Source organism: Python bivittatus, unplaced genomic scaffold (assembly GCF_059951505.1).
Source record: "Python bivittatus isolate LINGU-HERP-01145 unplaced genomic scaffold, Pbiv_v1 ctg000580_np1212, whole genome shotgun sequence".
NCBI lineage: Eukaryota > Metazoa > Chordata > Lepidosauria > Squamata > Pythonidae > Python > Python bivittatus.
This window is the reverse complement of record NW_028277087.1, coordinates 21,132,580-21,146,705: the sequence shown is the minus strand read 5'-3', so window position 1 is coordinate 21,146,705 and position 14,126 is coordinate 21,132,580. Positions and strand designations below refer to the sequence as shown.

General features: G+C 40.9%; 1 protein-coding gene across 1 annotated transcript in view; it reads left to right on the top strand.

The window, feature by feature from the left end:
- KCNH5 (potassium voltage-gated channel subfamily H member 5) overlaps nucleotides 1-14,126 on the top strand; it is a 177,285-nt gene that overhangs the window by 126,223 nt on the left and 36,936 nt on the right. The window contains exon 9 of the mRNA XM_088149739.1: nucleotides 5,779-6,031. Within this exon, the coding sequence (XP_088005865.1) occupies nucleotides 5,779-6,031 (253 nt within the window). The remainder of the gene's footprint in view (nucleotides 1-5,778; nucleotides 6,032-14,126) is intronic.

The following is a 14,126-nucleotide window of genomic DNA, read 5'->3' as shown; positions in this document are numbered from 1 at the left end:
CACAAATTGGACCTTCCCTTTTGACAACTTCAGTCCTTCCTCAGCCAACCAGTTCAATAAAGCCACTGAATCTTCTCTCACCTTTACTTCCTTCTCTCCAGACACCAACAAATCATCCACATACTGCAGCACCCGAGAACCCCCAGGGGCCCGGAACCCCTGGAGTTTCTCTTCCAATGCCTGTCCAAACAAGAGGGGGCTCTCGGTGTACCTCTGGGGCAGCACCGTCCATCTCAGTTGTTGCTTCAGCCCACGCCTCCCATCCCGGGACAGCGGGTATTGGGCTTGCCGCAAACCCGTCACCCCTGGTTTCAAGGGGATGCTAATTGGGGCGATGCGGAACCGACCCGCCCCCCCTTCTCCTGCCCATACCTCAGGGTTCACTACCTCCACGTCCGCCTCCCGCAACAAACACATCCTTTCTGCCTGTTCCACATTCCACAACTCCATTCCTAGACTACCCATTAGATCCCTTTCCAGCAGGTTCACTCTCGCCTGTGGGATCAGTAACACATCTGCAGTTACCTCCTTCCCATTCCACTCCAGTCTCACTCCCTCCAGTACGTCTGCCTTGACCGGAGAGCCTCCCACCCCCATCACCGATACCGACGCGCCCCGGGATTTCGCAATCCCTGGGATCGGTTGGCACAGCGATGTTCGAGAGGCTCCGGTGTCCACGAGGAACTGCTGTTCCTCGCCAGTGGGACCCACCGTGATGTTTACCAAGGGTTCCCCGTGGGTCCCGGTTGGGGAACCATGACCCCCCCTAGTCGTACAGGGGGAAACTCCTCTCATGTTCTCCTGATGTTCAGCATTATTGGGATCCCAATTTGGGTCTGCCAGAGGGAATTTAGTATCTGCGGCCGGGGCATTTGGGACATTTGCATTCCTTCGCTCCCAAGCCCCGAGCGCAGCTCGCCGAATCTGGCCCCTCTCTTCTGGCGTATAGAGGTGGGCTAAAATGTAATTCAGTTCCCCCAGGAGTATTCCACCGGGCCGAGAAAAAGTTCCAATTGTTCGGCGGCGGTATGGGCGTTCTCTTGCATACGAGGGAGGGTCTTTTTAATTCCCTCAACTCACTGGGTTTGATGGGAACTGTTACGTAACTGGTGACGGTCACCCCTTTGCGTTCGTTCCGTTCGGGACTTCCCGGACGGGGAAGGCACTGGCCGACCTTAGACTAAAGGGCAAGTTCTGAATGTCTTGGTTCAGCTGGTCCAGCTCTTTCCGCAGCCCGGGATAGGGTGGGGGCGCCGGAGGGGGAGCGGTAGGAAGAAGAGGAGGAGGAGGAGGTGGCGGCCCCCATTGAGGTCCAGTCAGCCAGAGGTCCTCCTCATCCTCCTGTTCTTTTTGGACAAAAATTTTGGCTAACTTGGGTCGAGGCCCCTCCCAATGAACATGGAACCAGACTTCCACATAGGGTTCCTGTGTTAACATTTTATGCTCCACAATGTAGTTTTTTAGTTGGGTCACCCAGTAATTACTGGGGATTCCAAGAGTATCCCAATGGTAGGGGAATTCGGGGTCCACTAGTGGATATTTTGGCCATTCTTTAGTGCACAAAGTTATCATGGTCGGTTTTTCCAGACCCCTGGTGAATGGACACAACCAGGGTGTCTCCCATTGTTGCAACAATTGTCCTAATGGAGAATCCGTGGGGATTCCCCCTACTGCGTTTTTCCCACTGGCCCCTGGCCTTACACTCTTACTCTGCGCCTTACCCATCCTTCCTGACTACGTTTCCCACCTTACAGAAGGTCCCGGACTCTTCTGTCCCCTTGTGGCGTCCAACGCCTCGTAACCACGCTAATCTCCCAGAGATTATGGGTAGGTTGTACTCACCAGACCTCCCAGAGGTCCCCTCGTTGGCCGACTTCCTCTTTACTTCTGTCTGACTGGCGATTGGAGTCCCGTCCCGGACCCGACTTCGGGGAAAACGGGAGACACCTCAACGGGGTGTTACGGCCGATTACTCACCAGTTCCCCACAGTCCGGTCCACGTCGAGGACTCCTGGCTGGCTCGCCAATTTTGTCAGAAAACGACAGACACGGGTTCGGTTGTCCAGTAGACAGAAGTTTTTATTGGGCACGTTTGCAAAGGTGGGTCCCTCCCGCAGCAATGGAGGAACCCCGAAGCAAGGTCTGACAGGTTTTTATACCCCCTATCTGTCCTCCCCCTCCTACGAGGGCTTGGCTCACAATCTCACCTTTTTCACTGCCCCGGAGCGCCGCTAATTAACCGCAAAACCGCAGACATTCCACTCAATCAGCGCAATACACATTCCAATCCCCACTTGACCCGACAGCCGCCCCCTGCCGTCCCTCTCCACTCTGGTGCGAGTGTGCCTTCTGCCCATCCTCCCTCCTGCCGCCCCCCCAAGGCTGCCCCATGGTGCACAGCGCTCTCCCCTAGCAAACATGGTTCGTTTGAGGCCCTCACTTCTCCCTGCCTTCTCACACCTTCTTATCTAACAACTCTATTGTCAGTCTCTTGTGCAAGAACAGAAAGAAAGCACAGATCCATGTCACACATCAGCTCCAATACATTTCCTATTCCACATCAGAGAATAGCGAAGTCAAAATCTAAACTTTTCAGAGAGGTGGAAAATAGAATTGTTCACTGAAGGCCAAACTAAGTAAGACTTCATTCATACGGCTGGCTTCTTAAAGTCTACTTCAGGCACAGAGCACTCAGTGCGGCTCCCAGCAGGCCATTCAAATGCAAGAGTTGGCCCTGGAGAAGGCTGCATTCTGAAGAAAAAATTATAAAAATAGTATATTGGGAAAATTACAAATGGTCATATATGTATTTTAAAAAAATCATGCAGAAATGGGATGGTATGATTCCAAGTTTCAAAAATGAGAAAACATACAAAATAGAAATAAATAGATCTGTCCATGTGTACACATACTGATGTGGCTGATGAGGAGCACAACTCCTATATTCACCCAAGGTTTTCTGCTGGAGCAGAAATTTGATGTGTCATAATACCAGGCTAATTCTCACCCTTTCCTAGATATTAAATTAGCTATAAGAGAGGAGGAGCCTACGTTCCCTGTCCTTGCCTTTTGAAAATTTAAAGGCAGAGACTTTGTAATGAACACTGCTTCTTTAGCTGAGATTTCATTTCCATTTTAAAGATGAAAAAATCAAGTCCATATCTGGTGGGTAGATCATAGTTCATTGTTGTTGAGAGAGGACTCTCTTTCTCTCTCTGCTTATATTTAGTTGGAAGTGGCTTAACTCAAACCTTTTGGCACAGAGCTTCAGTTAATTATTGAATTTCTCCTGATGGCTTAGCTGCCTTTTTTCTCTATGCAGTGTACTCTCACCTTTCTAAACTGCTGGAGAACCATGATGAAAGAGTCACTATTGTGTCTACAAAAAGCAATGCTGTTTGAAATGATATCCATGTACTTGAGAAGTTTTTCTTTCTCTCTCAACATGCCAGTCCACTTTCTGATGACATGAAAAGGATAGTAAGAGCTATTCAGGATATAGCTTTCTTTTTGTAATGTTTCATGGTATAATCCTAAAAGCATTAACTTGAAATTAAATCCTGCTGAACTCAGTGGGAACTACCTCAAAGTAAGCATGTGTAGAATTGACTCAGAGAGTCCCAAACAAGTAAATAATTTGTTTTAATTATGAAATCTAAGAGTAAAGAAGAATTTTTCAAATATGTATTTATTGGTAAGAGCAGCTTGGCAATGAATCAGTATGTAGAGGGTTAGTATTGTCTCTAGTGGAAGTTTCCAAAAGGAGGGTAGAAAGCCATCTTTCTTAAAGGTTTAGCTCTGGTTTGCTTGGACTAGGCTTTAGTTTTCATAAGACCAAGTGGCTTTCAAAGGCAGGTACATCCCTGTGATTCTGTGATCTATGTGTGGAGATAAGTCAGCAGTCCTCAAAGTATTAATTTTAAAAGTTGTGTCCATCACAGTCCCTGTTCACCACCCTGCCATGAAATTCTAAAGGAAATAAGGCATGGAATAAAGCTACTTGTCCTTGAGGAAGATCTTCATTTTAGTAGATAAGTGTGATGGAAGGCATGAGCAGGAGGACTCTGGTATGGAGCTTCAGGGTTATGGGGGGGGGGGGGGAGAGAGACATTCCAAGAAAAGCATCCCATCAGCCCCCAGCCAGACTGTGTGACACTGAAGAAAAGGAGACTGGCCTTTCCCTAAAGGCTGGTTATAATTGCTGTTCTTGGGAATTAGAGTTAGTCTGGCGAGATTCTATTAGGTGCAAACTAATAAAGAAACAGAGCTGTTCCTGGACTGTCTCATTGTGGTTCTTGGGCTGAACCTGACAATAAGTTTGCTTAAAGAGTAATTAATTAATTAATTAGTCCACAATTACTCATCCTTCTCTAAAGTTATGGAAGAGTGGCTTGGAACGGGGCATTGTTCTAGGTCATTCTCCTAATTCACATGGAACAAGATGAAACCCAGTTTCCCAGAATTCCTTGCAGTGCACTGAAGTTGCGTGGTTCCTTGGGAGGTAAATAAGCCAACACAAGGTTCTCAGAAGGTAGGATATTTTTTTTAAAAAAAATATTCTATGGACCTTGGATTTATATTAAAATCTAGCTTAGGCATTCAATTGTCAGGACTGCTCACCATAGGAGTGCTCTGGATAGTCCCCATTCCTGCCAACTTCACCTGGATGACATTGGCTACCTGTAAATAGTCAAAAATTAAGTGTGAGTATCTGCAGGGGCAGCAAGGTTGCAAGCGTTTATCCATGAAGTCACTGGGAGCCAAGCCCAATGTGGGGGCACCTAACCAGCAGGAAGAAAAAAAAAAACGCTGTTACAGCTGTAGACATCTGAAGAGTGAGGTCAGTATGGGACAGGTTCATGATGAAAAGTATAATGGATGGATGAGGATCACAGATCTAAGGATGAAAAATTCTCAGTGCAGCTTCTGGCTACTACTGAACAGGTTTTTTTTCAGTGTCAGCCCCATACTCTAAAATCAATGACTAAATTTAGGTCTAGAATGTTAGTTCTTTCCATTAATCAAAGCATTGTTTTCAGGCAATGCTTTAAGAACCTACTCTTGTTCAGTGCCGCTTCTGTTTTTAATCAACAGCTCTTAGATTGTTTTGGTGCTATTAATCTGCTTTTGATTAATTGCAACTTTCTCTGAAAACATTTTTGAAAAGAAGTCTATTTTCCAAAGAAAGAAAGAAAGAAAGTAAACAAAAATAAAATGGCTTTGGAGATTTAGGGAATACAGACTTATTTATCCAAAGACTTGCATGTTATATGAAAGTTAATCCTGCTGAATTCAGTTAAGTGTTAAATGTTTTCATTTGTTTCATTTATAACTTGCATATGATACCCCAAAACACAAAGTTCTCTGAGCAACTTACAACATAAAAACATAAGAACAATTCAACTATAAAATAGAACATAAAACAATGGGAATTTAAAATCAATGTGAATCTTGGTACGACCTACATTTATTGCGTATATGGGGGACAAGTGTAGTCTCTTTGCAAAATATTTGCACAATGATTCAAATTCCTGATTCCAACATTTCTTTTGTTATGATTCATCTAGAAGCCTTAAGATAAATTACTACCATCTAGTCTCCATTACACATTTGCAGTATGGCCATGTAATACAGGTTAGTCTTAAAGATTTTATTAAACGAATATTGTGGAGCTCTTTAAGCAGTATAATGTGTTAATGTAGTTAAATTTTTCCTATGTCAGTCTTCATACTGACTTTTTAAATTGCAATTATTATCATGTTTTTCCTCTTTCTCCAGGTCCTTTCAATTTGTCCCAAGGACATGAGAGCAGATATTTGTGTGCATCTCAATCGGAAGGTTTTTAATGAACATCCAGCTTTTCGGCTAGCGAGTGATGGCTGTCTGCGGGCACTTGCAGTGGAATTTCAGACGATCCATTGTGCTCCTGGGGACCTCATCTACCACGCTGGTGAAAGTGTAGATGCCCTCTGCTTCGTTGTCTCAGGATCGTTAGAAGTCATACAGGACGATGAGGTGGTGGCCATCTTAGGTAGGATGATGAAGTTGCAGCCATTTTATGTGGGAGCCATTACTCTGACACAAATGGGGCATTTTGATATACTTTAATTTGAGAAGCTAATTGCTTAAAATATCAAAAGAGTACTATTACACAGTTCTTGTTTTTGTCTAACAATTTGTTCTTAGAAAAGTAGTTGTTATAAGTAAAATCCATTGATAAGTTTATTTTTTACAAAATTCCAGACTATGGTGTTTAAATCTCTATCCTCCTATTTATCTATTGTGTTTAATTTATTTGCTTATATAAAATAAATAAGTATTTATATCCTCCTTTTCCTCTGAGGGCTCATGAGGGTGTACATTGAATTTTCTCCTTCAGTTTTTAACCACAACTACCCTGTAAAGACTTGGGCTGAAACACAGCAATTATCTCAAAGTCACCCAGGAACAGAAATTGATCAGCTTATTTCCCTGCCCCCGAATTCATTTTATCTATTTCTAAAAGTCATTAAAAAAAACCACATTCTTTGTGGTTTCATACATTTATGAAAGTAAATTATGAGAGCATAACTATTTCAAGCTAGAAAAAATAACAGGCACAAGGTCACCTAGGTGCCAACATTGATTACTGAGTGTTAGGAATTTTACATAATTTTCTACTCCTGTTAATATTATGCACAATAACTTTAAACTCAATTAAGAAAAAATAAATGAATACATGTTATTTTCCTTCTGCCTATGACTTGCTTTAATTTAGTAATTAGCTAGAAATGTAGCATACTTGGCTATTGTATCAGATTGCTAATGCTATGGTAATGAAATGTTGTGTAATACAACAACAGCCTCCCCAAGGAAACATCACAAAGTATACTCCTCATCCCATCAGAATGAGAGAAGTCTATTGTAGAGCCATGTCCATCAGAACAGAAATCATTCATTCATTCATTCATTCATTCATTCATTCATTCATTCATTCATTCATATTGCCAATTGTATGCTTGGCTTGATATAGAATTTCATAGGCAAAAATCAACCCCACCCATCACAATTAGAACTGACAAAAGATAAAATAAGATACAGTTTACTTAGTCTTTACTTGGGGAGAGGTCATAAGAAGCCATATTTAAGCCATACTGGCTGTTGATGGGGAATGAAACTTTAGAGCACAACTTTTTTGGGCCAAGGCCACATTTGACGACCTGCTCCACAAAGTAGAGGGCCAGGAATAAACATTAAGTTTAGTTTAATTCAATTTGAATGTTAGCTTAACTAAAACTAGATGCAATCAGTTAAATACAGTTATTATGCTTAAACCCTGTGTATTAAATAAATGTGGAATAGAAATAAGAGGTGTATAGATTTCTAGCAAGCAGAGGTGACTCTTTAGATGTATTATTTTTCTGCTATATAAAACGTCACATTCTTATTTGGGAGAGAATAAACTACCGTATTAGAAAATATGTGAAATAAAATTGTTGTAAAATAAAATGCTTTGGATAGAATGGGAGATCTAAAGCTTTCAAATACACATCCTTGAACATTAGAAAGTTAGTTTCTAATATGGCATCAGAAGGGTGTCTCATGCTTTTTAAAATCTCATTTATCTATGGGTAATTAGTAAAGAATGAATGGAAAATATGTATATGAGCAAAAGTTTCTACAAAAATGGGCCTAGTAGGGCAAATTGTGTTAAAAATGTGTGCAAGAGGGGAAACTTGACAACAGAAAGCAATACATTTGTTTGAGTGTGTGTTTTAAATCACAGATTGACGTGGAAATTGGATGGAGTGGACCTGTGATTCTAGACATGAAAAACCAACTAAGATCAAAATTAGACAAATTTGTCCTTTCCTGGTTCATATTGATTTGTTATAGTAGATGGCAGTTCCCCTCTGAGGATAACAGCCAACTAATGGCTATATTTTAAGGGAATGATTTACAAAAGCCTATCAACCAGCTAAAGGTTTTTTGCTAATTAAATGCTGACTTTTAACCAATTACTGTTTATTAATTCCATGGCTACAATTTGCTATGGAAGCGTGTTAAGACTACTAAATTTTAGAGGGTATTGAATAAAGGCAACTGCTTCTTTTGACATATGAAATGACTTCAGCAAGTATTAACACTGTACATCCTTCAAAGACAGAGAAAGCCTCATAGAGCACAGTGTTGGGACTTTGTTGAGACCCCAGAATATTTTTAACATCACTAGGAAACCTCTAACCAATTAATTGCTATTAAAGGAAAAAGAGTGAACAGTCCAACATTGTTTGGATTAAAGGATGTTCATTTTTTCCCTTCCTCCTCTCTTCCTTTTTTGACATTAGGTAATAGCTTTAGGTCTGCTTAGCAAACCCAATGATTTTCTTCCTGCAAACTCATGTTTGGCATTGCGTGAGGCACTTTTCCTCATGAGAAAAATCTTTTTACTAGCAAATCCACCCTGTTTTCTCCCTAGGGAACATTTTATCTTATCCATCTTCATTACTGGGTGAATGCTGGAAATATATGACCCAAACAAAATGCCACCTAAATATGTTCATTTTGGGGAGCTTCAGGAAACTAGTAGAAAGTTGATTGCATAAGAAGTTAAGTGTTTATAGTGTTGCACGGAGTTTTTCACCTCTATCTGTTAACTAAATACTGAAATGCACCATGGTGTAAAGCAATGTTTCTCAACCTTGGCAATTTTAAGATGTATGGACTTCAACTCCCAGAATTCCCCAGTCAGCACTGCTCTATCACTTTAATAGGGTAAAGGATAGAGTGATTTCCATCAGGCAAAAATAAAAATTGAAACTGATATCCTGATGGATTGGTCTAAAGGTTAATCTTGCCCAGCATTCAATTTTTCATAGCTGCCTTAGGGAAGCCCACAAGCAAAACACAAAAGAAACAGTTTTATTTTGTTGTATCTACTATTCAGAGGGATTCAGAGGTGAATTGAAAGATTGCTTATGTCTGTCATTATGAATACCACATGCTGAACCATGAGGTTTCCTAGCCATCCCAAACATGCCTTAAGCCCAATCTAAGAAGCCTTCCTCCAAGTCAATCTTGCCATCTCTGGCTGCAATCCATGTTCCTCTATGTTGAGAAATCAAGCTGGGGGACCAGGGGGCATGGGAGGTTGCCACAGTTTCCTATTGCAAAGCAAAGGATTGGAGACATACATACACTTGTAACACTTTCCTTCTATTGCAGAGGCATGTGGAAGAAAAAGGATCTTAGTTTCAGTGATTGCCCAGCAGCCTGCAATGAACTGCTACCTGACTGCATTTAAGTTAGTGGTCCTTGCTAAAGACATCTAAGCTACTGGCCATTCTTTTATCTTGTGAGGGCAAAATCCATAAAATCACTTTCTCCAGGCGATGCACAATTGTCAAACCTTTAGCAAGACCATTTTCACTTCTGTTTCCATATTTATTATTATTCCTATACACTGTCCTCAAAGTTCCAATGCTAAGGTAGCCCGGGTTTTCCTTAACACGTCTGCTGCTCATTCTTGGGTGGCCCAGTCCTTCTGTGATTTCAGACCTGTTGAGACAAGAGAAGCTCTTCAGTGATAAGGAAGCAAAATAGCCAGTGGCTTCCCAAAATGTGGTCATAGAGAGAGATGTTAGACTAAAGATACAGATGTAAGAAGATTCATATGCAGCACTCTGGCTTCCTTCTCTCCCAAGCCTAACTAACAATTTAACACCTGTGGTTATTATAAAGATAAAATGGATGCATGCCACTCCCTTGCTATCCTTGCAGAAAACATATGACATGATTTATTAAGTCATATTAAGTGAAACACATTGAATAGCAAATAGTGTGCATTGATGTTTGTCAATAGTAATGGGTGAAAGCTTTTACTTTTCTCTCATGCATTTCAACATTTCAGCTTTTATTTCATGAGTGATTGGTGGGAATTTCAGTCCACCCTGGCTTCCATAGGAGCAGCTTTAATTACTGAAAATGTCTTTCACTCTTTCCATTATCTTGGGTAAACCATCCTGTGAATTAGTTACATTTATTGTGTCACAAAGAATCTGGTAGAAAATATAAATTGAGCTCAAAGGGAATTGCACAAGAAAGAGTTTGACTAAGCCTTTCCTGAAGATACTTTTTCAGATTGCTTAGCTGCAGTTATTCAAACAACATAAAAAAGTGATGTGGCAAGAAAGACATATGTCAGTGGTAAAGCTGATTTTGAGATATTTTGCTCAGTTTTTTCCCTTAAACTTTCCTTTAGTGGAACTGCCTTTCTCACAAGGTACTAGTGAGTATATTGTGAACATACTAATTTATTAAACCTCATGGCTGAACCCTTCCAGTCTGGCTTCAAGTCTGGACATGAGGCAGAAACTGCACTGGTCCCTTTTATGGATGAACTGGAATGGGACTGGATGGGGGAGACATTTCTTGTACTGTTAGTTGTCTCAGCAGCATTGAATATTATCAACCATGGCATCCTTTTGGACTGTCTATGAGGTTTGGGATCAGAGGCACCATTCTACAATAGCTCTTCTCCTCCCAGAATGGGTGGTTCCAGTCAGTGCTGGGGGTGGATAGTTTGAGTTCTTTGGCACTCCAATGTCAGGTGACTCAGGGCTTGGACTCTCCCCCCCCATTTTTTTAACAGCTACATGAAGTCACTGGGTGAGGTCACCCATTGATTTCTCATGAGGTATTCTTAGTATAAGAGAGCCAGTTTAGTGCAGTGGTTAAGGCATCAGTCTAGAAACCAGGAGATCAGGAGTTCTAGTCCTGCCTTAGGCATGAAGCCAGCTGTGTGATCTTTGGCCAGTCACTCTCTCTCAGCTCTAGGAAGAAGAAGGCAATGGCAAACCACTTCTGAAATCTTGCCAAAAAAACCTGCAGGAACTTGTCCAGGCAGTCACCAGGAGTCAAAAACTGTCTTGAAGGCACACACACACACACAAATTAGTGTGCTGATGACACCCAACTACATATTTCTAGCTTAGGCCAAGCAAGAGATGCAATGGAAGTTGGAGGCTGTAAGGGACTGAATGGGATGGAATAAATTCATCCAGCAAGATGAAGTTACTGATTATGCAGAGGCCTTCTGGTATCAAGGAAGTTCCCTCTTTAGCTCTAAATAGGGTGAGACTCCTCAATGGTGGTGTGTTATACTCAACTGACAGCTCTGTTAAACAGTGTTTATAGATACAGCTGTACTAAAAACTTACTTTTAAATTCTGAGAACATACTTGATCTTTTGGAGTTGCATTTAAATGACTTCCTGTAAGCCAGGGTTACTTTGGTCACCAGTGACGTTGTTTCTTGAGTTCTTTTCCTACTTTGCTCTATTGTGTGTTTTATTTTTGCTCTTTTAAAATATGGAGATGCCAAGTATTGAACCTATAGCCATCTACATGCATATTATATGCTTTAACACTAGACCTTACTCATATAAATAGCCCTTTGACAGAGTGAAAAATAACAACCCTATGATGTATTAGAATATTCATAGGTTTTCTATTCACTGTTTCCTCTGTTTGCTTCTAGTGAAGATTAGCATTAGACAACTGATGATCATAAAGTCAATGTCATGCCATAACAGTGCTATGCAACCATATCTGACTATGTAACACTGAGTATATATAAAACTGATTCTGAATGAAAGTGGTGTTTCACAGACTGATCAGATGTGTAATCCAAACCAATCAGAGATCTGTGGTGAATATCATCAAGGATATGTGAACTTTCGTCCCACAACAATCCTTGAAAATTATTGAAAGGAAGCATATTTGAATCCTTTAAAATATTCATTAAAGTGTCTCCTTCAGGTCTCACCTTGCTTCTGTTTGTAATGCCATGAAATTCTAGAAAATCTGTTTTGACCAGAAACAATTGGAGAATAAAACAAATGTATGTGTGTCTGTTTGAAGAGCAATTACTTTCTGCTCTTTCAAAACTAATGTTGACCAGGCTATCTGTTTCTCTTTCTAGTAGTTATTAAATCCCAGTGGTTACCTCTAAATGCTCAGTCTTTACTCAGTTTCCTTATACTTGAGAACCTAATAATTTATTAGGTTGAGCATGTGACTATGTTGGTTACTAGGATGGACAGCCCAGCGGATCCAACCATATCTCAGAAATTTGTGATCCCACAAGCCTGGATAGTCAGGCTAACACAGACATCTTATGGTCGAAGATTACCTTTTTCTAATGGCACTGCATTGGATTCTGTACATTCTCACTAGTCCAGCAAGATGCTAGTCCTAACTCCCATGGCTAGAGAATAATGTGGCAAGGCAGTTAGATGCTTCTTGGACCCAGATATTTGCTCAGATAATCTTACCTGGTTATTGAATGACAGTCTAGTGCATTACTAGGGCTGTAGCCAAGAAAGTCTGTCATCAGTTCCAAGTATACTTCCTTCCATTTTTCTTATGCAAACTAATAATAATAATAAAAATTCCTGTAAAATTTCCTTTTTAGTGGCAGAGTGGCAAATGATGGCAATAAATCAGAGAAGAACAAAATCACAGCCAATCACAGTATGATTTAGATATATAGTTACATAATAAACGTGTAATAAGAAATTCAGGATGACGGAATATATCTACAAGGAGGAGAGCGATCAAGGCTATCAGGAAGGAGGGGGTGCATTCCAGGAGGGGGGAGGAGGCAAGAGGCAGCATAGTCCGCAAGGGGAGCGTGAGAAAAGAAAGAGATTCAGGATAGCCACTCCCTAGAAACTCACAGGGTATATCCACTAGTTGCTGTAGTATAGATTTAGTTTGGCAAGATTCTGTCTATAAGGTGTAAGCAAATAAAGGAACTGGACTGGACTGCACTGTTTCATTGTTGTTCTTGGGTTGGGCCTGACATTCAGGAAGACCAAGGATGAGAATAACATGAATGCTATCTTTTTAAATAGTAAGATCTAAATTCTAAATTACCAGGATGCAGATCCCAAATGGATAGCCAGTTTTACTTGATGACCTATCAGACTAGAAGAGGAAGAATAAATGCAGGAAGGCAGGGAAGCATGAAAGTACAGAGAAGAGTAGCAAATGCTGGAGATCCTCAATCCAACACCCCCAAATCTAATCTGCTAATACTTTATTGGGGTTTGGACTGTGAGTACACATAATATGAAATCAGGTGTTCTGATAGGTGCTTATCCACAAATCTGGGGTGTCCGTGGGTGTGTCTGTGTGTCAAAAAACTCATAATGGCAGCCATGACTGTGCAATCAAAGCTCCATTCCTTTTTATGTGCATTGTGAATGCCCCTGGTTCATGGCCAACCAACTCCTCACCATAGGATTGGTTTGTGTAGGTTACACAGATGTGTGGTGTAGGCCTCAGGTATCTTGAACACATGTCCTCAGACATCAACTTACGAAGATCCTCAGGTCAGTCCATGTATTTTCCTTCCCATGTGTTTTTTTTACTGCCAATTTCATCCATTATCAAAATATTCTGTACTCATGTAACTCCATTTCTTGGTCTTAAATAATAAAATAGCAGCAAGCAGCAGATTTGTAGCAAGCCAGAATTACAGCCAACAATAAATCCATTAGCTGCAGGCCTCACTAGCCGTCCCAACTTTATATTAAGAAATGCACCAAAGGAGAATGCAAGTTAATTGTAATATAAATCAATCAACAATGACACAAAAATTCCCCTCGTTATATTAATATGAAGAAAAACTCCCACCAGACCTTATCATAGCCTTCATTGGACAGTCTTTGTTATATATCTATGATGCTGTCATTCACCCTTAAAACATAAATGGGATAATAGACTAAAGATTGGCTGTTGTCTTTAAAACATTTTTCTGACCATTTTCTAAACTGGATGGTATCACAGGAAGATTGCAAAGAAGGAAGGACAATTACAGAACGTTAACAAACACTGTAGCTTTTGTGGGAGGAGAGATAGATTAGTCTGAGTTAGAGAGTGTCAGGGGAAAAACCACGTTAAACATGGGAGGCAGACACACCATAAAACAAGTCACTTCAAAGTTCTAAAAGCTTTATTAAATGTTAGTTCAACAAGCAAGTAAAATTCAACCAATAGCATACAAGGTACTCACTTAGATTCACATCGCAATGCCCACCATCACGAGCAAACGGTCAGGTAAGACAGCTTAGCCATGTGGCC